This window comes from Carcharhinus amblyrhynchos, chromosome 17 (genome assembly GCF_965287045.1).
Source record: "Carcharhinus amblyrhynchos chromosome 17, sCarAmb.v2.hapA, whole genome shotgun sequence".
Taxonomy (NCBI): Eukaryota; Metazoa; Chordata; class Chondrichthyes; order Carcharhiniformes; family Carcharhinidae; genus Carcharhinus; species Carcharhinus amblyrhynchos.
The window spans coordinates 3,104,569-3,129,017 of record NC_137340.1 but is presented as its reverse complement, the minus strand read 5'-3'; the positions used below and the strand labels follow the sequence as shown (position 1 = coordinate 3,129,017).

At 44.4% G+C, this 24,449-nt stretch overlaps 1 protein-coding gene across 1 annotated transcript in view; it reads left to right on the top strand.

Moving 5' to 3' along the window:
- Positions 1-15,402: 15,402 nt before the first annotated feature.
- The window catches only part of mypn (myopalladin), a 208,245-nt gene continuing 199,198 nt past the window's right edge, over positions 15,403-24,449 (top strand). The window contains exons 1-2 of the mRNA XM_080205403.1: positions 15,403-15,629; positions 22,711-23,673. Coding sequence (XP_080061529.1) covers positions 22,712-23,673 — 962 coding nt within the window. The 5' untranslated portion in view covers positions 15,403-15,629; position 22,711. The remainder of the gene's footprint in view (positions 15,630-22,710; positions 23,674-24,449) is intronic.

The window sequence follows — 24,449 nt, the reverse complement described above, 5'->3', positions numbered from 1 at the left end:
TTTTTAAGGCTGGAGGGAGGTTTCTAGCTGAGTTTCCAGGGTCAGTATTGAGACCCTTGCTTTTCCTGATCGATATTAAAGATCTAGATCTTGGTGTGCAGGGGACATGTTCAAAGTTTGTGGATGATACAAAATGTGAGGAGGACAGCGTAAAATTTCAGAAGGACATAGACATCTTAGTGGGGTGAGCAGATAGGTGGCAGATGAAGTTCAGTTTGGAGAAGTATGAGGTGATGCATTTTAGCAGGAAGAACATGGAGAGACAATATAAACTAAGGGGTAAAATTCTTAAGGGGTTGCAGGAGCAGAGAGACCTGGGTCTAAATGCACATAAATCATTTAAGGTGGCAGGACAGATGGAGAGCAGTTAATAAAGTAAATAGGCTTTATTAATGGAAGCATAGAGTACGTCAGCAAGGAAGTTATAATTAACTTATACAATATACTAGTTAGACCTCAGCTGGAATATTGTGCACAGCTTTGGGTGCCACACAATAGAAAAGATATGAACGCATTGGAGAGAGTGCAGAAGAGGTTCAGAAAAATGGTTACAACGATGAGAAACTTCAGCTATGAGGGTAAGTTGGAGAGGTTGGGACTGTTCTCCTTGGAGAGAAGAAGGCTAAAAGGAGATTTGATAGAGATGCTCAAAATCATCAGGGGGCTGGATAAAGTAGACACTGAGAAATTGTTCTGCCTCAGAAAAGGATCAATAATGAGATGGCACAGAAGTAATTTGCAAAAGAAGTAAATTTGATGTGAGAAAATACTTTATACACCATGGTCGTTTGGTTCTGGAATGCACTGCCTGGAAGAGTAATGGAGGTAGATTGAATCGAGACATTCAAGAGGGCATTAGGTAACTACTTGAATAGGAACTATGTAAGGGGTATGGGGAAAAGACAGGAGAATGATGTTAAGGCACAGCAGATGGTAAGTGCTGAGCTGCTGTATTGCCAAAGAGAAACTTGAAGCAGCTGCCAGAATGGTTTTGCAATTTGTGTATTGTGTAGAGGTTTGACTCTCAGTCTAATTGTGATGATTGTTATAATTCAGGTCAGAAATACCAAAGTGTATTATGAAGTCCGCCTGGATCATAAGTTTTGCAGTTTGAATTTGGCTAAGGTAAGCATGAGATGTTTCACTTCAGGTACGATTCAAATGGCCTACTAGGCAGTTTTATCAAATAAGGTTTATTCAGGAATACAGTTAACACATAAAGAAAGAAAATTAGCAATAATCTTTACCAATTACAAATAAGAAAAATAAACAACCATGATATTATATAAACATCAACAGCTAAATACCATTCCAACCAAACAAATCCCATAAACAAAACCTTGCCGCAGGTTTAGCACAGAAAATACAAGTGCTCATCTAATGCTGGAACTTTGGTTGAATGCTGCAGTTCTCTTGATAAACACAGACAAACTTGAAGTCAGAACAGCTTTCCAAAATACCAGCGAGAGAGAGCGACTAGACACTAGCTAGCAAACCACACATAGCAGAATTTTCACTCCAGGAAGGCCAGGAAATCTGTTTCTAGCTAGCCAGCAGGATTTACAATGCCAGGGAGAGAGAGAGAAAAACACTGCTTTTCAGTCTGATGCCCAAACACCTTCTAAACTAAAACAGTAGCTCTAAACTGAAAATGAAAGAGCTCTTGTCACCCAATCTGTCAATCATTCTTCCCCCTAACAATACAACGTCATAAAAAATTCCAGAAATCTCTGCGGTCCAGAGTAAAAATAAACAAAACCTCATTTAAACCATTGCAACAGAAATAAAAGGACTTTTAGCAGGCAGCCGGTGCTACAATGAAACCAAAAGATTCATTTACAAACTGCAGAGAACATGATTTCCAATAAAAAATACATTAAAGATACACTAAAATCGCATGATTTTATATTAAAGTTAAGTATTTATTAAAAATAAAGAAAAAAATTTTAAACACTAGGATATCTTTACACAGTTAACAGTACTTTCTAAACATTTTCAAAAAACTCTTGGCTTAAAAATAACTCAGAGCTAAATGTCCCTTTTGATGGCAATAGTCCTTATAGATTCCAGTTTCGGATAAAATTCCAGTAATTTTATCACACAATGCGTTGTTGCTCCAGAGTTTCTCTGAAAGTGACAATAAACTGGTTCTCACAGATCTTGCTTCATCCACACTCTGTGGATCAGCCATCACTTCCATACAATTGTTAATATTTTCCTAAATGTATTTTCCCCTTAGATCTTAGCATCTATCATTTCCAACAACCCAGTAAAAGTTCCCATTTCCCAGAATTGATCGTCCCTTTTCTTTTAAAAGTAAACTTACCCAACTTTGCTTCATCTATTTATAATCCTCCAATTGTATATGTTCCCCTTTGAAACTTCAAACCACTTCCTGATTTGTCATTTGTAAATTCTTGTTGAAGTTCTTTTGGTTTCCTCTGGTCATCACCATAATAAACCAACTGCCATCGCACCTTTGTTACTGATGTTTGACATTTCCAGTCTTTCGATCTCTTTTCCAGTTAAACCAGTCACACTCCCACAAGCTTGTTTCCTGTCTATGAGAATATGACAGAACGTAAGAACATAAGTACATAAGAAATAAGAGCAGGAGTAGGCCATCTAGCCCTTCGAGCCTGCCCCGCCATTCAATAAGATCATGGCTGATCTGTCGTGGCTCAGTTCCACATTCCTGCCCTCTCCCCATAACCCTTAATCCCCTCGCTTATCAAAAACCCATCAACCCGCGTCTTAAAAATATTTAGCGAGGCAGCCTCCACCACTTCAACGGGCAGAGAATTCCAGAGATTCACCACCCTTTGAGTGAAGAAGTTCCTCCTCAACTCCGTTCTAAACCGCTCCCCCCCCTTTATCTTGAGGCTGTGCCCCCTAGTCCTACTGTCCTTTCTGAGCGGGAAGAGCCTCTCCACCTCTATCCTATCCATCCCATTTATCACCTTATATGTCTCAATGAGATCTCCCCTCATTCTTCTAAACTCTAACGAGTACAAGCCTAGGTACTAGACAGGGTACTAGAAACAAAAAAAAAGCACATTTCCCAGACAATAACACAAATTCGTGATGCTTGTTTGGAGAGCTGATGCAGATGCGATGGGCCAAATGGCCTCCTGCTGTGCTGTAACACTTCTACGGTTCTGTGAATACCTTTAATAAATCTTCCCTCAATCTTCTCTCCCTTCCAACTTCTCCAATCTATCTATGTAACCCTTGAATGTCTTCAATGGGGCATCCTGAAGAGGGAGGGTGATAAGGCAGAGGTCATTATATATGTCGGTACCAATGACACAGGTAGAAAGAGGGATGAGGACTTATATCAAGAATTTAGGGAGCTAGGCAGTAGGCTAAAGAGCAGAACCTCTGAGTAATAATGTCTTGATTATTCCCACGTGCCAGAGAGCACAGAAATATGAGGATAGTGCAAATGAATGTGTGCCTTAAGAGTTGGTGCAGGAAGGAGGATTTTAGATTCCTGGATCACTGGCACCATTTTTGGTGAAGGTGGGATCTGTACAAGCTCACTAAGAATTCTCAACACCAGGTTAAAGTCCAACCAGTTTATTTGATAGTAAACTCAGAAGCTTTCAGAACGCTGTTCCTTCGTCAGGTGCGTGGAAAGTTCTGATCAGAGAAGGGCATATAAAGGCATACACAGTTTACAGAACCTCTGTGTGTGTCTTTACATGCCCTTCTCTGATTAGAACTTTTCATGATGTGGAGATGCCGGCATTGGACAGGGGTAAACACAGTCAGAAGTCTGACAACACCAGGTTTAAGTCCAACCGATTTATTTGATAGTAAACTCACAACTTTCAGGTTTCCCTCTTCGTCAGGTGGATGGAGAGTTCTGAGTTTACTATCAAATAAATCGGTTGGACTTAAACCTGGTGTTGTCAGACTTCTTACTGTGTAGAACTTTTCACACACCTGATGAAGGGACAGCGTTTCCGAAAATTTGTGGGTTTACTATCAAATAAACTGGTTGGACTTGAACCTGGTGTTGTGACTTCTCAGTGCATTTACCCCAGTCCAATGCCAGCATCTCCACACCTGTACAAGTAGAACAGTCTGTATCCAAACCAGAGCAGGACTAACATCCTTGTGGGTGGGTTTGCTTGTGCTGTTGGGTGGAGCTTAAACAAATTTGGCGGGAGGAGGGGACGCAGACTGTTAGCAGAATAAGGACACCGCATCATACAGTAAAACAAACAAGTCAGAAGAAAAGTCAGTTTCAAGGGAGTAAGGCGAGTCAGGATGACTGCGACTTTAATGCCAGGAGTATTGCAGGTAAAACGGATGAGTTAAGGGGGTGGTGGTGCTAAACACATCGCAGAGACATGATTGAAGGAGGGGCAGGATTGGCAACTCAACATCCTGGGATATAGAAACTTCAGCCAAGACAGAGGGGGTAAAAGAGGAGGAGGCATTGCATTAAAGAGTCAGTTTGCAGTAAAGAGAGGTGATATCTTGGAGGAAGCATCAAATGAAGCTTTGTGGGTAGAGTTTAGGAATATAAAAGGGGCATCCGCATTGCTAAGTGTTTGTTTAAAACCCCCAGATAGTCAGCGGGAAATTGAGGAGCAAATATATGCTCAATTTGCAAAGGTATGTAAAAATAATAATAGGATAATTATAGTCCGTGATTTCAACTTTCCCAACATTAATTGATGTGGACATAGCATCAAGGATTTGATTGGAGTGGATTTCTTGAAATGTGCACAGGAGAACTTTATAGGCCAATATGCAGAGTATCCAATAAGGGAAGGAACTGTGATGGATCTAATTCTGGGGAATGAAGCTGGATCAGTGATTGAAGTGGTGGTGGGGGATGGGGGGGGCGTTTTAGTGATAGCAATTACAAAATGGTACAATTTAAGCTTGTTTTGGACAAGGAAATAGACAAGCTGTAAAAAAAAGTTTTGGATTGGCAGAGAGTGGAGTTTAACAAAAGAAGACAGGATCTGGTCAAGACAGACTGGCAACAGGTATTAGTGGGGTACAGAAGAGCAGTGTGGTGGGGAGCTCAGAAAGGAAATGGGAAGAGCACAAGCACAGCACGTTCACTCTCAGCTAGATAGGCAGGAGGAACAAGCCCAGAGATCTACAGATGACCAGAGATAATCAGGATAAGATGAGGAGGAAAGAAAAGGCTTTCAGCAGGTACAGGGGGAGTAAATCAGTGGAGGCATTAGTGAAGTACTAAAAGAGCAGTGTGGAGCTTGAGAAAGCAATTAGAAAAGGAAAGAGGGGATATGAGAAAGCTCTGGCTAGTAAAAGTAGGGAAAAATCCCAAGATATTCTATCAGTATATCAATGAGAAGAGGATAACCAGGGAAAAAAATTGGGCCCCATTAGGGACCAAGGGGGAAATCTATGGGTGGAACCAGAGGACATTGGTAGAGTGTTTAATGAATACATCTGTCTTCACCCAAGAGAATGAGGATGAAGCTGTGGAACTTGAGAGGTTCTTGAGCAAATTGACGTAGCGAATGACACGATATTGGAGGTGTTGGTTTAAAAATGGACAGGTCTCTAGGTCTGGATGAATTGTGTCCCAGGCTGCTGTAGGAGGCAAGGGAGGAGATTACAGGGATTCTGATCCAAATTTTTAATCACTCTCTGGCAACACCAGGTTTAAAGTCCGGCAGGTTTATTTGGTAGCCAATGCCACAAGCTTTCAGAGGACTGCCCTCTTCATCGGGTGAGTAGGAGTTGTGTTCACAATCAGGGCATATATAGACACAAACTCAATTTACAAGATAATGGTTGGAATGCGAGTCTTTACAGATAATCAAATCTTAAAGGTACAGACAATGTGAGTGGAGAGAGAATTAAGCACAGGTTAAAGAGATGTGTATTGTCTCCAGCCAGGACTTGTTAGTGAGATGGGGCAAGACATGGGGGTTACAGATAGTGTGACATGAATCCAAGATCCTGGTTGAGGCCATCCTCATGTGTGCAGAACTTGGCTATTTTCTGCTCAGCGACCCTGCACTGTCGTGTGTTGTGAAGGCTGCCTTGGAGAATGCTTACCAGAAGATCAGAGGCTGAATGCCCATGACTACTGAAGTGTTCCCCAGCAGGAAGAGAACACTCCTGCCTGGTGATTGTCGAGCGGCGTTCATTCATCCGTTGTCGTAGCGCCTGCATGGTCTCCCCAATTTACCATGCCTCAGGACATCCTTTTCTGCAGCATATCAAGTCGACAATGTTGGCCAAGTTACAAGAGTATGTACCATGTACCCGGAGCGGTGAAGCTACGACATCTTCTCCAGAGCCTTCAACATGTCATTGATGAAGACGAACATCTCACCAAGGCCATCCCCACACCCCCACTGTTTGCCTTCAAACAACTACACAACCTCAAACAGACCATTGTTTGCAGCAAACTACCCAGCCTTCAGGAGAACAGTGACCACGACACCACACAACCCTGCCACAGCAACCTCTGCAAGACATGCCAGATCATTGATATGGATGCCATCATCTCATGTGAGAACACCATCCACCAGGTACATGGTACATACACTTGCAACTCAGCCAACATTGTCTACCTAATATACTGCAGGAAAGGATGTTCCGAGGCATGGTACATTGGGGGGATCATGCAGACACAATGACAATGGATGAATGAACATCGCTCGACAAATGCCAGGCAGGAGTCTTTTCTCCTTGTTCGGGAACGCTTCAGCGGTCACAGGCATTCAGCCTCTGAGCTTTGGGTAAGCGTTCTCCAAGGCGGCCTTCATGACACACGACAACGCAGAATTGCTGAGTAGAAATAGTAGCCAAGTTCCGCACTCATGAGGACGGCCTCAATCGGGATCTTGGGTTTATGTCACACTATCTGTAAACCCCATGCCTTGCCTGGGCTTGCAAAATCTCACTAACTGTCCTGGCTGGAGACGATGCACATCTCTTTAGCCTGTGCTTAAAGTTCTGTCCACTCACATTGTATTTTTAAGACTTGATTACCTGTAAAGACTCGCATTCCAAACATTATTTTGTAAATTGAGTTTGTATCTATATATGCCTTGTTTGTGAACACAACTCCCATTCACCTGATGAAGGGGCAGTGCTCTGAAAGCTTGTGGCTTGTGCTACCAAATAAACCTAGTGTTGTGAGACTTCTTACTGTGCTTACCCCAGTCCAACACCAGCATCTCCACCTCACTGGGGAGGTGCCAGAGGACTGGAGAACTGCTAATGTGGCTCTGCTATTTAAGAAGAGTTATAAAGATAACATTTATAGAATTCTTATAGAATCCTACAGTACAGAAGGAGCCATTTGGCCCATCAAGTCTGTATCAACCACAATCCCACCTGGCCCTATCCCCATAAACCCATGCATTTACCCTAGCTAGTCCCCCTGACACTTAGCAGCAATTTAGCATGGCCAATCCACCTAACCCCTCCACATCTTTGGCATGAGACAGGGAATTACAGACCACTGAGTCTCACATCAATGGTAGGGAAACTGTTGGAGAAAATTCTGAAGGAGAGATCTATCTCCACTTGAAATCTTGGCCATGGTTCTCCCATCGTGACCCGCAACCTTTCTGGCGAGTCGAGGTGGGAGATGTGCGTTGCCGCATCTCCCAGAGCCGCTGAGCTGCTGAACCGCTGCTGGTAAGACCATGCTGGAAACCATAGTCATAGAGTTTTACAGCATGGAAACAGGCCCTTCAACCCAACTTGTCCATGCTGTCCGTTTTTTTGAAAACCCCTAAGCTAGTCCTAATTGCCCGCATTTGGCCCATATCCCTCTATACCCATCTTACCCATGTAACTGTCTAAACGCTTTTTAAAAGACAAAATTGTACCCTTCTCTACAGTGGGAAGGCAGGTAGGTAATTTGAATTTTTTTTAATATGTTTTAGCAGTTCATTATCGGGAACTTTCAGGTCCCGATTGAATTCCCACCCTGCCAGGAGTGTTTCACTCTGGCAGGGTTCAGATTAGCTCCTCACGTTTGGAGAACTAGAGGGAAGCCTCCTAGGAGTTAGGTAGTGAGGTGGGTGGTGCCCCCTGGGCATGGGCAACATGGCAGTGCCAGCCTGTGCCCCCTGGTACTGCCCAAGGGACAAAGTGCCCATGCCTCTGGGCGGGGCCTCAGGGCAATCGGTGGGGTGGGGGTTCCTGCTGCCACTGCATTGGGATTAGTCTGGGATTAGGCAGTGACCCAATCCGGGAATTGAATCCAGGTCACTGGCACTATGAGACAAACAAATGAGACAGTGGATAGGCATATGGATAACACTGGCATTGTTTAGGTTAGAGGGTCATTAGATTGGTTCCACTGGTCGGCGCAACATCGAGGGCCGAAGGGCCTGTACTGCACTGTAATGTTCGATGTTCTAGAGGGTAAGGGAGAAGGGGCTGATGGTCATTAGTGAGTGCCGACTCCGATCGGTTGTGGGGAGGAGAGCCCCTGGGATCTCTGGTGGGCTGGGGGTTGTGGGGGGAGCAGGGGAGGAGGTTTACTCAGATTTTGATTGGTGTGCTCTTTAAAGATGGCATCCTGATCTCTGTACAGCTGGGCTGAGGCCCCACACCCTTATTGACCATGTGAAATACGCTCCCTCAATTTTTTGGCAGTGTCTACAGAGAAACACGTCGATTTTCCTGCGAGAAACAACACACTGATTACCTCTCACACCATTGCACTTCATCACCAAGTCCACTCTGCAGCCCCCCCAGGCCAGTCCCACCTCTGCTCATCATCTCCTCCTCCCCAGGACCAATATGCGGACTTTTATTCTCGCCATTCCCAAATTCCGATCTCTGACTCCCAATTAGCTGCCCACAAGTTTCGGTGCACGTTCTAATTCAGCTCAGCCAGTTCCAACTCTGTATTTGTGTCCAAGTTCTCTCGCATTTCCCTTTAACAGCCTATCCTATTTCCAGTCAGCCCCAGTGTGAACTGGCTGTCTGTACCAGCGTGGGCTGAGGGTGGTGCTGTAATGTGACAGAATGAGGGGATTACCATGGCAGAAGAGAATCTGGGCTGTTTGGATGCACTGCACTTGGAGAATATTACTCTATTCTAGAATGCTGGACAGTGTGCAGCACAGTTATACGGCAGCTCATTGTGAAACCCTACTTTGCATTTTATATTGGTTTATTGCCTAACTTGGGGTGGGGGAGGTGGAAGGGATTGCGGGGGGTGGGTGCAGTGTGGCACCTCAAATTGGGCCACTCTGATGGGAAAGCCACCCTACCATTGTCATGGCTCCGCTGTCCTGTTTTTGCTAAACCGTATATCTGTAATTGTGCTGTGATTCATTCTCTTTTCATTGTTTAATGAAGTGTGTGAACTTGCACTGAAAAAGTCAACTGGAAATAATTTTACAGATTTCTCATTTTAGTAACAAAATTATATTAACAGTTCAGATGAAGGACATGCTTCACTCATTTATTCTCAATTTCTCAGAATACCAGCTCCTTTTATTGTCTTTGAGGGAGGAATGTTAACCTAACCTGTCCACTGGGAAATTGATTGAATGCTGGTTTTAAACCTACTTAATTTGACTGATTATTGAAGCCAATTTTCTACTTGGCAAATTACATGAAAATGACTATTATCTGACTGCTATTCAGCATCTTATCCGAAGATTGGCACTTCTCACAATTCTCCACAAGATTCACCAAGGTCATACACATTAAGCCCTTTAGGTGCTTGAACTAACAGCCTTTTCAAATAATGGCAGAAACTTGCACCTTGAAAGAGGAAAGCCAGGCAGAAATGTTTAGCGAGGGAATTAAGGACTGCTGGCAGTACTGTCTAGACATAAAGAGGAGTTTCCGTTCAATACTTCTCTCATTTCGAGGTCTTATCCTTCTGCTGAGAGGTGAATTTGGACCCTCACCAACACCTCCACCTTCTCACTAGGGAAAATGTCAGAATGGGTCTCTTGGACCTTTGCTGTCCCTTGAGTATATATGATGGGAATGTGCCGGTGTTGGACTGGGGTGAACACAGTAAAAAGTCTGACAACACCAGGTTTTAGTCCAACCGATTTATTTGATAGTAAACTCACAAGCTTTCGAGGTTTCCCTCTTCGTCAGGTGACTGGAGAGTTCTGGCCTCGGACAGAGCATATAACAGCACAGACAGTTTACAGATTAGAATGCAAATCTCTACACCTAACCTGCTGTTCAAGTCCTAAAGTGGCTGACAATGTGTGTGGAAGGAGCACTGATCACAGGTTAAAGAGATGTGTATTGTCTCCAGACAGCACAGTGAGTGAGGTTTTGCAAACCCAGGCAAGTCACGGGGGTTACAGATAGTGTGACATGAACCCAAGATCCCTGTTGAGACCGTCCTCATGTGTGTGGAACTTGAGTATATAGGCAGAGTTTCAGCTACCTTCAGATGATTGAGACACAATGCCGGAGGAAACTCAGGTTCTTAAGAACAAAAGTCACCTCCCTTTATGACATGTTGGTAAGGGAGATCTCTTCTAATTGTTTTGGTGGTCACCCAAAGCCTGTAGCTGTAAAGGTAGCTATTGTGCAAGAGGATCCTTTCAGGCAGTATGTGGAGACCTCAGTGGCATTACACACCCCTATATCAAGGTCTTCATAGATGCGATGTTTAACAGGGTAGGTAATTCCATTCCATTCTGAGCTCCTAGGCTCAGAGCCAGAATGATGGTGTGCAGGGTGGAGTGCATATCTACAACTACATCAGACTGATGCTCAGTTTACCCCTCCAGCACAGTCGCCAGTATGTCCACAAGGGAAGTTTGGTGTCTCAAGGGTGATCACAGTGCATGTGGCCTCTATGGACACTTCCACAGTCTGAGCCAGAGCACACAATCCCTCTGGTATACACACCAAATCGCCACACAGCTCACAATGAATCTCCACCACCGTTACCTAACAGACAATTCCAGAGGCTCATCATCCTGGATCACCTTGGACACTCCTCCCACAGCCTACTCCACCACACACTTCGGCAGCAGCACTTAAGACTGTGAAGCACCCTCACCAGATTGTGCCTGCCCTTGTCCTGATCCACTAAATCAAGGTGCCAATGTCTGCGCTGGTGCTTGGTGCTGATGACTCTGCATCCAGCAAGGGTTCTTCCTCATCCCTGGAGAGAATTGTCAGTCCAGCATCTCTGCCATATACCACAGGAGAGGCTTCACCTGTGCAGGATGAAAGGCCACTAGTTGGTACTAGAACCCACTCCAGGGGTGTGCAAGGTAAGAGTGCTCAGCACCTTTATAGTTACGTGCATTATAAGATATGATGCATTGCAATCATTATATCATAGCTTGCAGCAATAGCACAAGCTTTCCACTAGGCAGCTTCCCTGCCTTTGATTGCCAAGACAACTGTTTTTACATTCATTTTTACATTCATAGAAGCATGCTAATTACCCCTGTCATTGCGGGGTGGCACGGTGGCACAGTGGTTAACGCTGCTGCCTCACAGCACCAGGGGCGTAGGTTCGATTCCCAGCTTGGGTCACTGTTTGTGTGGAGTTTGTACATTCTCCCTATGTCTGTGTGGGTTTCTTCCCACAGTCCAAAGATGTGCAAGTTAGGTGCACTGGCCATGTTAAATTCTCCCTCAGTGTACCCGAATAGGCGCCGGACTGTGGCAACTAGGGGATTTTCACAGCAACTTCATTGCGGTGTTAATATAAGCCTACTTGTGACATGAATAAATGGATAAACATAAACACAAACATTTCAGTGTTACTGGAAATCATTAATAAATAAACTTAAAACTTAGGATACATGCCTTCTCCCCCCGTGTCCCAATTTCAGCCATTTGTAACCTCGCCTTTCTTCGAACTTGCCGCTGAGGACCTTGTGGGAACAGCTGGAGAGAAGAGAACCTTCTCATGCTGCATCTGGATGGCATTGTGGGCACACTTCTCCTGAAATTAGCTATAACATTGCAATAATTAGTTGATGACAGAGTAATGATCACCACAATGCTTGCCTGGCAAGACCCTGTGCACCTTCCTCTTGTGTACATTCCTATAGAATCACCATGAGAAATCCACAGAGGCGTGTGAGCTAAGAGCAATGCCTTGTATATGCCGCCTTGGACCTCAGCATTCTCCAGCCTTCCGTACAGCTGAAGAATAGACATAATGAAGAGTTACTCACCCTGGCCAGTCTCAGGAGGACATTCAGCCTCTTTTAACACTGCACCCATATGTGAGGCGCTATGCCTACACTGCTAACCTACACCAGATTGCCCATGCCACTGAGGGAGGTTTCCTCTTGTCACCTGCTGGCATGAGATCTTCACATCTGGTAGGCACAGCTTGGAGGAGGGCTCCTAGGGATTTGTCATTGAACATTGGGACTATTCTTGCCTTTCTTTCCTGCCTCTCCCCTCACTCACTGATCTTGGCCATCCATGGAGGAAGACGAGCTGGGACGATACAGCTACTCTCATGTTCAGATCTTGAAAACATGTTTGTGGTCAAATCGAATACCATCTGTGGTGAGTGGCAAGAAACAGCTTAGAATGTGCACATTTCAGTAAACACATCCACACTTACCTGTGACCAAGCCTGATAATATCTCTCTGAATAAACTCGATAGATGTAAGGGGAAAGCACCCTCTTGCTGGGTAACCTGACACAACCCTGTGCCAGCTAGCCCTCCTTCTGGGTCACGGCCAACAGCTTCAGATGCCAAACTACTCCTTTTCAACCTATCAGTAACCTCAATCCTCCTCCAATGCTACTCCTCTTTCCTGTCATTGGGTAGAACTACTCTTGCTTGTTTCCATTCTTTATTTTTAACAAATCAGAGCCAGAGCATCACCTGCTAAAGCTCCCCTGCCCACCCCTGTACTGTTACCTGTGGAGGCCCAAGGAGCTATCTTTGGCCCGCTTCCTATTTCTCATCCAGATGCTCCTGTACAGCGATGTTATCTGAAAACACATCAGGTTCTGTATATACACTGGGGACACTCAGCTCTTTCTCCCTGTACCTCTCTGGACCCCACAACTATCTCTGTATTGTCACACATCCAATATTGGATGAGCAGAAATTTCCTTCAACTAAAATAGGGAAGACTGAAGCTGTTCCTTTACTTCCTGCTGTAAGCTGTGGCAATTGTCTCCACCCTTGACAACTCTCCGAACACCAATTGGGCAGGCTCTGGAAATACACTCGGTCTTACAACTGGAAACCCCAAATGCCCTTTTATACGGCATGGTTGGATGGCAGGCGGGGGATCGGAATGTTGCTGGCTTCCAGGTGTGAGTCCCACCCACTGCGACTGGCCATATTATTCAGCTGCAAGAGAGGTGAAGCCACGGAAGGATTTGAAAGCAAAGTTGAGGATATCAAACTTGAGGCATTATGGACCAGGTGCCAGTGCAGTTGAGAAGGCAGGGGTGACAAGTGAATGAGACTTGGAGCAAGTTAAGGTACAGGTGACAAGAGTTTTGAATGATCATGAATATTGGTAGAATAGAAGAGGAGAACATTGGAATTGTCAAAGGCACGGAATGAAGGGTTCACCAGCAGGCGAGCTGAGACAAGATTGGACTTGAGCATTGTTACGGGATAGGAAGTAGTCAGGCAGCCTTAGCGATGGGCTGATGTTTCACTGAAACTCGTTTTGGGGTCAAGCCCAACAGCAAAGTTGAAGATGGTCTGGCTCAGCTTCGGAGAATTGCCAAGGGTGGAGACAATTGCCAGAGCTTACAGCAGGAAGTAAAGGAACAGCTTCAGTCTTCCTTATTTTAGTTGAAGGAAATTTCTGCTCATTCAATATTGGATGTGTGACAATACAGAGGTAGTGGTGGGGTCCAGAGAGGTACAGGGAGAAAGAGCTGAGTGTCCTTAGTGTATATATAGAACCTGATGTGTTTTCAGATAACATTGCTGGGCAGGAGTACGTAGATGAGAAATAGGAAGTGGGCCAAAGATAGTTCCTTGGCCTCCACAAGTAACAGTACGGGAGTGGGAAGAGAAGCTTTAGCAGGTGATGCTCTGATTTGTTAAAAGTAAAGAATGGAAACAAGCAAGAGTAGTCCTACCCAATGAGAGGAAAGAGGAGTAGCATTGGAGGAGGATGGAGGTTACTGATAGGTTGAAAAGGAGTAGTTTACAATGGTCACAGTCACAAACAATATCAATTGATTTAAAAGGCTGTCTAAGTACTTTGGCAGGACCAGAAACCAGATTGGCGGGATTGAAACATTGAGTTGTGGGAAACATTGGACACAGATTTGAGAAATGACAAAATGTCTGAGGCTTTTGGAGAAGAAAGTGAGGTTGGAGATGGGACAGCAGTTTGCAGGGACGGAGGGGCATTTTTTGTTACTCGTTCAGGGGAATGGGGGGTGGTCGCTGGCTGGGCCAGCATTTGTTCCCCATCCCTAATTGCCCTTGACTGGCTTGCTAGGCCATTCCAGAGGGTATTTAAGAATTAACCACATTGCGGTAGGTCTGGAGTCACATGTAGACCAGACCAGGTAAGGATGGCAGATTTCCTTCCCTAAAGGACATTAGTGAACCGGATGAGTTTTTACAAGAATGATTTTATGGTCATCATTATGTTTCTAATTCTAGATTTTTATTGAGTTCAAATTTCATCACCTGCCGTAGTGGGATTTGAACCCAGGTCCCCAAAGTATTACCCTGGATCTCTGGATTACTTGTCCAGTGACAATGTCACTATACCTGCTTCCCTATAAATTGATAGATTTAAAGGGAGTAGGTGGATAAACAGTACCTGAGGAGAGAGAACCGTGAATAATATCAGTTAACATGGGTCCTGAGAGGTTGGATGGTCAACAGTTTGATTGTAGTAGGATTAAGAAACAGACAGAATCGAACTTTGTAAGTGCTTCAATTTTGGAATATAAGTGCAAAACACAAATATTTATTCTGCTTTCTTAATTTCAAAATGTATATGTTATAACATTCTTTTTAACAAATGTTATAAGCTAGTGCAAATGGGTTTCTTTAAACAGTAAATCAGCATATGGGTCTTTGCAACAAAGGCGACTGACATGTAGTAGCTAATTTTAGGAGCACCCACCTGTTGAACAGTCACTGGGGAATAGAATGAAAAATGCTTCAGAGTAGTTTATCCATATTTTTATTCTGTAATGACACTTTGTAATTCTAATCTTTGGACACTACAGGAATGTAACGTGTCTTGAAATAATATAAAAGCAGTGCTCTGTGTAATTGGCCCACTCGCTGTTCGGTTAGTGCTGATCTATCATTGTAGATTTCTAGCATATCCATTGGAGAAATGTTATAGGCTAATCTTTGAGTCTGTGTCTTAGGTGCTGCTATACATTGCTCACAGCCTGCCATCCAATGAGGTGCACATGTCCTAGGCACATGGTCTCTCCCGTCTGCCGAAAATAACTTCGGACCCAGCATGCTGACAAATGCGACTTGCACCGTGGTGACAGGTTGCCCATTGCTTATTACCACTACCTCACCAACGTCAAGGTTAACTCTCAACCAACCCCCGGGCTGTGAGTTGCTCTTGTCCCAAGGGTCTGCAGGATTGCAGAGCCGTCCCAACTTTCATCTCTCTACTTCTACTGGGTAACTGCCACTGCTAGATTCTCACATCACACCATCCACTGGGCCAGTCTAAAGGTATTGTTTTATTAGTGTTCTGCAGTGTTAATGTATTGAATAGTTCATAGAGATGAATATAGAATTGAAAGTAGCATGCTCTTTGAATCATTATCACATACAGAATAAACACTTGCCAAGACTCTGTGCTTCTGTTCAACAGAAACAAGCACTGGATTCCAGTGCTGAGAATCTTATTTAAAGTTTGTCATCGGGTTTCGTTTGAGCTCAAGTTCAGGACTTGTTGGATGGTGTATTTTTATCTTATTAAGCGACTGGAGCTAATGCTGCTTTGTGTTCTGCCACACATGCCTTAGATATTTTGCTGACGTCATTACTTCTTATAGAATGACCTCCGCCACCTTCCCCTCCACCTTCCATTCTGAGGTCCATTTCTAAAATTCAGTATCACTGCGAAGTATATCCACGGTTTGAAACAAATTTCAGATGACTCAGGGCCTGCTTTGATTTTTGTATAGTAAAATGATATCACAGCCTATAATTAGATTATTGCTTTGAGAGAAGCTGCTCCTAGAATTAACGTACACAACAGCTGCAGAAAGAGTTCTTCTGGAAGGGCAATGTTTCCTCTGCTGTTTTCTGCTGTTTGAGTGTCAGCAACATGTGGTCAGCTCAGAGCAATCAATGCATCAGTAATATTGACTAGTAGTCTAATAACAGATTCAGTATCACCAAGCTTCACCCCCATTGGCATTCACCAGAAGGGAAAAGAACAGCAAAACGGGCAAATAAGAACACTGGTCCAAACTGTTTCTTTCCTTCTGGGGGAAGAAATGGCATGAGATAGCCTTCACAAAAATTTCCTTCAAAGGCACTGGATATACACTAAGCTAAATCAGCAGATAGAAGCTATTAGCATTTTAAGTAGACAGATATTTTTTCATTTGTTCATAGGATGAGGGTGTCACTGGCAAGACTAATATTTTATTTGCCAACCGTACTTGTCCTTGAGAATGTGGTGGGGAGATGCCTTCCCACCCTGCTGCAGTCTGTGTGGGTTAGGTACATCCACAGCCCTGACAGTGAGAGAGTTCCAGGAAAAATGTTTGATTCAGGATGAACATGTATCTTTTAAAAGTAAATACTAAAAAAGATAAGGTCACCATTGTTTCATATGACCATAAGCATCTCTCCCATTGAGAGGGAGAGCTGACTGGTGATTTAACCTGAGGATCATCACACTACAGGCAAGGAGCAACGTTGAGCCTTCATGAATAACCTCAACCTTACAAGAATTGAACCCACGCTGTTGGTGTCGCCCTGCATCACTAACAAGCTATCCAAGCAATTGAGCTAAATTGACCTCAGTGAAATACCACTTTATGAATGAATCGTTTTTTTGATTTGATTTATTATTGTCACGTGCATGAGTGTACAGTGAAAAGTATTGTTTCTTGCATGCTAAACAGACACCGTTAATAAAGAAAAAGAGTGCAGAATGTAGTGTTACAGTTATAGCTATGGTGTAGAGAAAGATCAACTTAATGCAAGGTAGGTCCATTCAAGAGTCTGGTGGCAGCAGAGAAGAAGCTGTTCTTGAGTTGGTTGGTACTTGACCTCAGACTTTTGTATCTTTTTCCCGACAGAGGAAGGTGGATGAGATTATGTCCGGGGCAGGGTCCTTAATTATGCTGGCTGCTTTTCCTAGGCAGCAGGAAGTGTAGACAGAGTCAATGGATGGGAGACTGGTTGAAGTGATGGACTAGGCTTCATTGTTGATCCTTTGTCATTTTTTGTGGTCTTGGGCACAGCTGGATCCACATCAAGCTGCGATATAACCATAAATAATGCTTTCTATGGTGCATCTGTCAAGATTGGCGAGAGTAATAGCAGACGTGTCAAATTTCCTTAGTCTTCTGAGAAAGTAGAGGCATTGCTGGGCTTTCTTAGCTGTAGTGTCGGCATGGTGGGGGGGGAGGGCGGGGAGGGGGGGGGGTTACCAGGATAGGTTGTCAGTGATCTGGACACCTAAAAACCTGAAGCTCTCGACCCTTTGATGTAGACAGGAGTAAGTTCTCCTTTACACTTCCTGAAGTCGATGACAATCTCCTTCGTTTTGTTGATATTGAGGGAGAGATTATTGTTGCCGCACCAGTTCACCAGATTCTCTACCTCATTAGAAAAGGGCTGAGGACGCAGTCTTGTGGGGCACTGTGTTGAGGATGATCGTGGATGTGTTGTTGCCTATCCTTACCGATTGCAGTCTTTGGATTAGGAACTCTTGGATCCAGTCACAGAGGGAAGTGCTGAGCCTCAGGCCATGGAGTTTGGAGATGAGTTTCCGAGGAATAACAGTGTTGAAGGCTGAAAATTTGTAAATTTAAAAGCAGTTAAACAAAACTGAAATGTACAGAAAACAGAAATGATTTATCAAATGGACATGCTCATCAGAGATGGCTGAAACAGTAAGAATGATCCTTCCAGTGAGGTAGTTTCGTTTGAAGGGAGTGTGAGTTGGAATTAGATGGGGGCGACTCTCCTCCTGCCCCACAAGCAGCCCAGGCCACTGCCCTCCCCACAGTGTTGACCATCCCCTCCTCCCTCCCACAGCTCCAATCACTGGCCTCCCTCCCTCTGTCACTCAGCCCGAGTGCAGAGTGGCAGCAGGACCCCCAGCCCCTACCAGTCACCCTCCAGAAGCCCCGCCTCCCTCATCAGGCCGCGACCCACCATTAGGCCTTGCCCTGGTGAACTGGTGCGGCAACAATAATCTCTCCCTCAATGTCAACAAAATGAATGAGATTGTCATCGACCTCAGGAAGTGTAAAGGAGAACATGCCCCTGTCTACATCAAAGGGTCGAGAGTTTCAGGTTTTTAGGTGTCCAGATCACCGACAACCTATCCTGGTCCCCCCACGCCGACACTATAGCTAAGAAAGCCCAGCAACGCCTCTACTTTCTCAGAAGACTAAGGAAATTTGACATGTCCGCTATTACTCTCACCAATCTTTCCAGATGCCCCATAGAAAGCATTATTTATGGTTATTTTGCAGCTTTGGTATGGATTCAGCTCCTGGACATTGGCACATTGTCCCTTGAGCAGTGCCAGGGGAGCCAGGCTGGCACTCCGAAGCTGACAATGTCCAGGGGGCAATGCCCCTTAATCCCCAACCCTCTGGGGGACCTCGATGGCCCCCACCCCCCCTGCACTCCAGTACAGTCATGCTGCCAGCTCCACACAAGTTGGGGGCTATTGTAAACCCCACTGGTGTGAACCACTCCTGGCGGGGGGTAGGGGCCTGGAGATTTCAGTCCCGGACTCGCTAATGCTATTTAAAATATATTGTAATTTGATTTTACATAAATGATTCAGTTCTGCGTCGATTTCTGACGCGGAGCTGGCGGACACTGGAAATCGGGCTGCTGGAGATGCATGGAGGCTGTGGTGCCCAGCGAAACAGCCTCTGCTTGAGTCTCCCAGCTCTCTGCTCTACAAAAGCAATTCAGCGGGCTGGGAGAATTGTCCCCAGGGTCCGCACTGTCTTCCATCATGTGGAGAAGGGAAGTGTACTGTCTGCGGGAGCACAGCACTTGCTGTGGAACTGGGCTACACTGGACTTGTACCTTGATTAATAATTGCTAATTCCACTCCACGTGTCAGTGAGTCCCAAATGCAGAAATGATCAGGCTGTCCGAGAAAAGCCACTCGGTGCCCCCTTGTAAGGCCACAATTGAGTTCAGCAGCTGTGAGATCAGCCTCACTTTTAATCCCAAACCAGTTTTCAGCAGGTGAGTTTTGGGGTTTGATTTTAACTTGGGGTGGGATGAATGAGGGTCTTAATTCAGCAATGGACCTGCATGCCATCCTTGGTATGAGGCCTGCATGATTTTTACACTTGGTCACAATGAATATAGCTTGTCAGCCACCCAGCTGAAACTATAACTCAGCTGTGGGGGGGAGCTGGATGTCATATAGCAGCAGGCCAGTACTGAGGAACTACGAAAACACAGCTAGCACTGAGGTAGGTTGATTGGGGAAATGGAGAAGCCTGGGCAAGGGAGACCCATCATTTCTAAGTGGGACCTGAAGGATCATTCCTGCTCCTCCCACCCACTGTATGAGAGACTCACAAACACTTGAACTCCGTTGCTGCAGGGCAATTCAACACTCAACACCAGAGAATAGACTAAGATCAAGGAGAGGTCATCCAATATCTCTGTCAAAGTTGGAGTAACAAGCTGACTGTCAGGATCAAGAAGTTTGAGGCATGGGGCTTGTGACTATTACTCGCACCTATTTTTGCACCTTTGAGAAAAACATAGTCATGGAGTTTGATTCATAGAATTCCGACAGTTTGATTCATAGAATTCAGACAGAAGGAGGCCTTTTAACCCATCGAGTCTGCATCGGCCCTATTCCCATAACCCCATGCATTTACCCCACAATCCACATAACCTGAGACACCTGTGGCCAGAATTGAACCAGGGTCCCTAGCGCTGTAAGGTAGCAGTACTACTCAGTGTGCTATCTTGCTGCCCTGTACAACCTGTTTCTGTTGGACCTCTTGCTGCAATTCCAACACGTGTTCCTTTGTTCCTGAAAGTCTTTCTAAGTAGTTGCAGCTTTGCAAAGAAGAAACTTCAAGGAAGGGGATTCTTTCTTGGAGGAGATTCCTTCTGAAAACATACCAACAATCACTTGCAAGCACAACACTGAGATTAGAGAGTGACAAATGGGACATCGCTGGCTTGGCCAGTATTAATTACTCATCCCTAATTGCCCTTCAGAAGGTGATGGTGAGCGGCCTTCTAGAACTGCTGCAGCCTGTGAGGTGTACTTATATTTGCAGTGCTGCTAGGGAGTTAATTCCAAGATTCTGACCCAGTGACAGTGAAGGAATGACGATATATTTCCAAGTTTTTTTTAATTCATTAATAGAATGTAGGTGTTGCTTGCTGGGACAGCATATATTGCCCATCTCTACTTGCCCTCAAGTGGCTTGTTTGGCTATTTCAGAGGACATTTAAGAATCAACTGCATTGCTATGGATCCAGAGTCACATGTAGACCAGACCGGGTAGATTTCCTTCCCTAAGGGGCATCAGTGAATCAGATGGGTTTCAATGATAATCGACAATGGTTTCATGGCCATCATTAGACTTTTAATCCCAGATTATTTTTTTGAATTTGAATTTCACCTTCAGCGGTGTTGGGGTTTGAACCCAGGTCACCCAGATTTTACCCTGGGTCTCTGGATCGCTAGTCCAGTGACAATTTCACTATGGCACCACCTCCCCAAGTCAGGATGGTGAATGACTTGGAGCGGAACTTCCAAGTGGTGATGTTTCCATGTATCTGCTGTCTTTGTCCTTCTAGACGGTAGTGGTCAGAGGCATGGAAGGTGCTGTTTAAGAAATATTTGTGAGTTCCTGCAGTGCATCTTGTAATGGTATACATGGCTGGCACTGTGCATAGGTTGTTGGAGGGAGTGAATGTTTGTGGAAGGAGTGCCAATCAAATGGGCTGTTTTGCCCTAGATGTTGTTGAGCTTCTTGAGTGTTGTTTGAGCTGGACTCATTAGGAAAGTGGAGAGTATTCATCATACTCATGACATGTGCCTTGTACATGATGGACAAGCTTATGGGAATCAGTAGGTGAGTATCTGCCACAGGACTGCTAGCCTTTGACCTGCCAGTGTAGTTCAGTCCCTGGTCAATGGTAACTCCCAGGATATTGATAGTGGGGGATTCAGTGATTGTAATGCAATTGAATGTCAAGGGATCATGGTTAGACTCTCTCTTGTTGGAGATGGTCACTGCCTGGCAGTTTTTTGACACAAACGTAACTTGGCACTCATCAGCCCAAGCCTGGATAATGTCCAGATCTTGCTACATTTAGATATGGACTGCTTCAGTATCTGAGGAGTCGCGAACATTGTGCAATCACTGACCTCCAACCATCACAACCGTTTTCCTTTGTACTGGGTATGACTCTAACCAGCGGAAGGATTTCCCCCTGATTCCCACTGACTCCAATTTTTCTAGAGCTCCATGATGCCTATTCAGTCAAATGCTATCACTCTCATCTCACCTCTGGCATTCAGTTCTTTTGTCTATGTTTGAATCGAGGCTGTAATGATGTCAGGAGCCTAGTGACCCTTGTGGACCCAAACAGAGTGTCAGTGAGTAGGTTATTGCTGAGTAAGTGCCACTGTTGATGACTCCTTCCATCACTTGATGGGGCAGTAATTGGCTGGGTTGTATTTGTCCTGTTTCTTGCTTACAGGGCATACCTGGGCAAATTTTCACATCGCCAGGTAGGTTTCAGTGTTGTAGTTGTACTAGAACAGCTTGGTTAGGGGCCTGGGTAAGTTCTGGAGCACAGGTTTTCAGTACTATTGTTGGAATATTATCACGGCCCTTTTCTGTATCCAGTGCCTTCAGCTATTTCTTGATATTACGTAGAGTGAATCAAATTGGTTGTTGACTGACATCTCTGATGCTGAGACTTCTGGGAGTCCAAGATGAATCATCCAATCGACATTTTTGGCTGAAAATTGTTGTGAATGCTTCCGCCTTATCTTTTACACTGATGTGTTGGGCTCCTCCATCATTGAGGATGGGGATATTGTGGAGCCCCCTCCTCCAGTGAGTTGTTTAATTGTCCAACACCATTCAAGGCTAGATGTGGGGGACTTCAGAGCTTAGGTCGGGACTGTTAGTTGTGGAATCACTTAGCTCTGTCTATCCCTTGTTGCCTATGCTGTTTGGCATGCAAGTATGCAGGTCAAAATAGTTTAGTAGCTTCACCTCATTTAATACCTCATTTTTAAATATGCTTGCTGATACTCCTGCCATGCCCTCCTGAACTCTCCATTAAACCAGGGTTGATTCCCTGGTTTGTGGTAGAATGGAAGATACGCTGGGCTGTGAGGTTACAGATTGTGATTGAGTACAATTCCATTGTTACTGATGGCCCACAGTGTCCCATGGATGCCCAGTTGCTTAAACTGTGAGAAGTCTATCCCATTTGGCATGGTGGTGATGCCATATATAACATAAAGCTGAATGAATGGATTTTTGGTTTGGTTAGTGATATTCAACTAAAGTTGTAACTTGAAGTTTGTTATTATCCATGACAGAATGCAAGAGGACAACTTTGAAGCTTCTACATCCATATCCCAGCTTCTGAGGGAGAGCTATTTAGCTGAAGTCCAAATACATCAGGAGCACGGGGAGAAAAGCAGGTCAGAAGTTACCTCACAGCATTTCTACTATGGCAGTAAAACTGGGGTTTCCCAGGACTTAGATGGCCAGGATGAATCTCCTGACTTGTCTGCATTTTTGAATCAGGAAGAATTGGATAAAAGTGTAAATTTAGCTCAGCAAGCCATTGCCCAGTGTTCTCATGAAGTGAAGAGGGATGAAAAGCAGGTCAATGTAGGTTGCTCCACCAAAGATTTGTACGGCAGTTTGAAACCCGCTGGGAAGAGAAACGTTTTTGAATCTGCAAGTTCCTCAGGTTTCCCCGAGCAAGTGAACAATCAATCATACCACTGTGAGAATTTCACCAGAACTCCCAGCAACTCGAAAGAAACACACAGAGAACTCAGGAAGCAGCCAAAGAACAGCCCTTACTCCAGTGAAGCAGAAGCGAAAAAAGATTACTTAACTAAAGCTGCGGATTTTATCGAGGAGTTATCTTCACTCTTTAAAACAACAAGTACAAAACGGGTTAAGCCTCGAACCTGTAAAAACACCCGAACCAGGACGCAGACTAAATCCCAGTCACAACTTCAACACTCATCTTGGTCTGTTGACGAGAGGGAGAGGGCACACATACCATTTTCTGCTCAGGCATATGAAGAAAATGTACCAAAGGAGGAGTGTGAAGAAGTAACACAGTCTCCAGTTCTATCAGCAGGCACTGAGCCATTAACAGCAGAAGCTAAATCAACTGAAGACCAGTCAGGACCTTCTAACATCGAGGGGACGGAAGAGAATCCACCACGCTTTATCCAGCGGCTAAAGAGCAGGGAAGCGGCAGAGGGAAGCAGGGTCCAGCTCGAATGCGTTGTGACGGGATTACCAACTCCGGACGTAAGGTAAATGCCGAGTACTTTAGTGTTTAATATGTAAAAACCTGATTTGAGATAATTAGACAGACTTGGGATTAATTTCTGGGCTTCACCTGGTGAGCATTCAGTATTTCTAGCTAGTATTGCATATGAAAAAAGCCAGGTGAGTGCTGCAGGTGATTTTTTGACCATGATTTTAAATATTTTGAAAACTGTGTATTGTTATGCCTGAATTTTGAATCTGAGCAACTGGCAAGAATGTTCTGCATTAGCAACGTAATATTGAAAATCGAGTCCTTTTTGTTTGAGGGGAATGTCTAAAACTTCAGCTTTATGCTACAGGCAGTGGGTATGACTAGATAAAATGCAGCTCAGATCTTGGGAGAGTAGGATAATTATTCATTTCAACCTTGCAACTGCTTACTTCAAGTAGCATAATTGGACCTTTGTTTACTTATGTTACCTGGGATTTCTGATTAGATTGACAGGGTAATGTGATAATGTGGTTTATGTGTAGTCCGTGGTCTGTAGCAGAGAGAGAAAACTTTTGCAGAAAGCAGTTTAGTTTACAGCTGGAGCCTGGTTGACATTAGAAGGATTTTGCAGGTTTCTGGAACTCTATCTCTCTCTGAAAGTTTCATGACTGCCTACACTCATTATAGCAAGTTTGTTTATGGTTGCTAAATGTACTTAAAGTGGCATTTAAGTCTGAAAGAAGAATGCTGCTTAATTGGAACTGAAACATTGATAAATTAGAAATTAAAAGTTGTTTCCTTTTAATTTTTAAATATTGTTCAATTGTT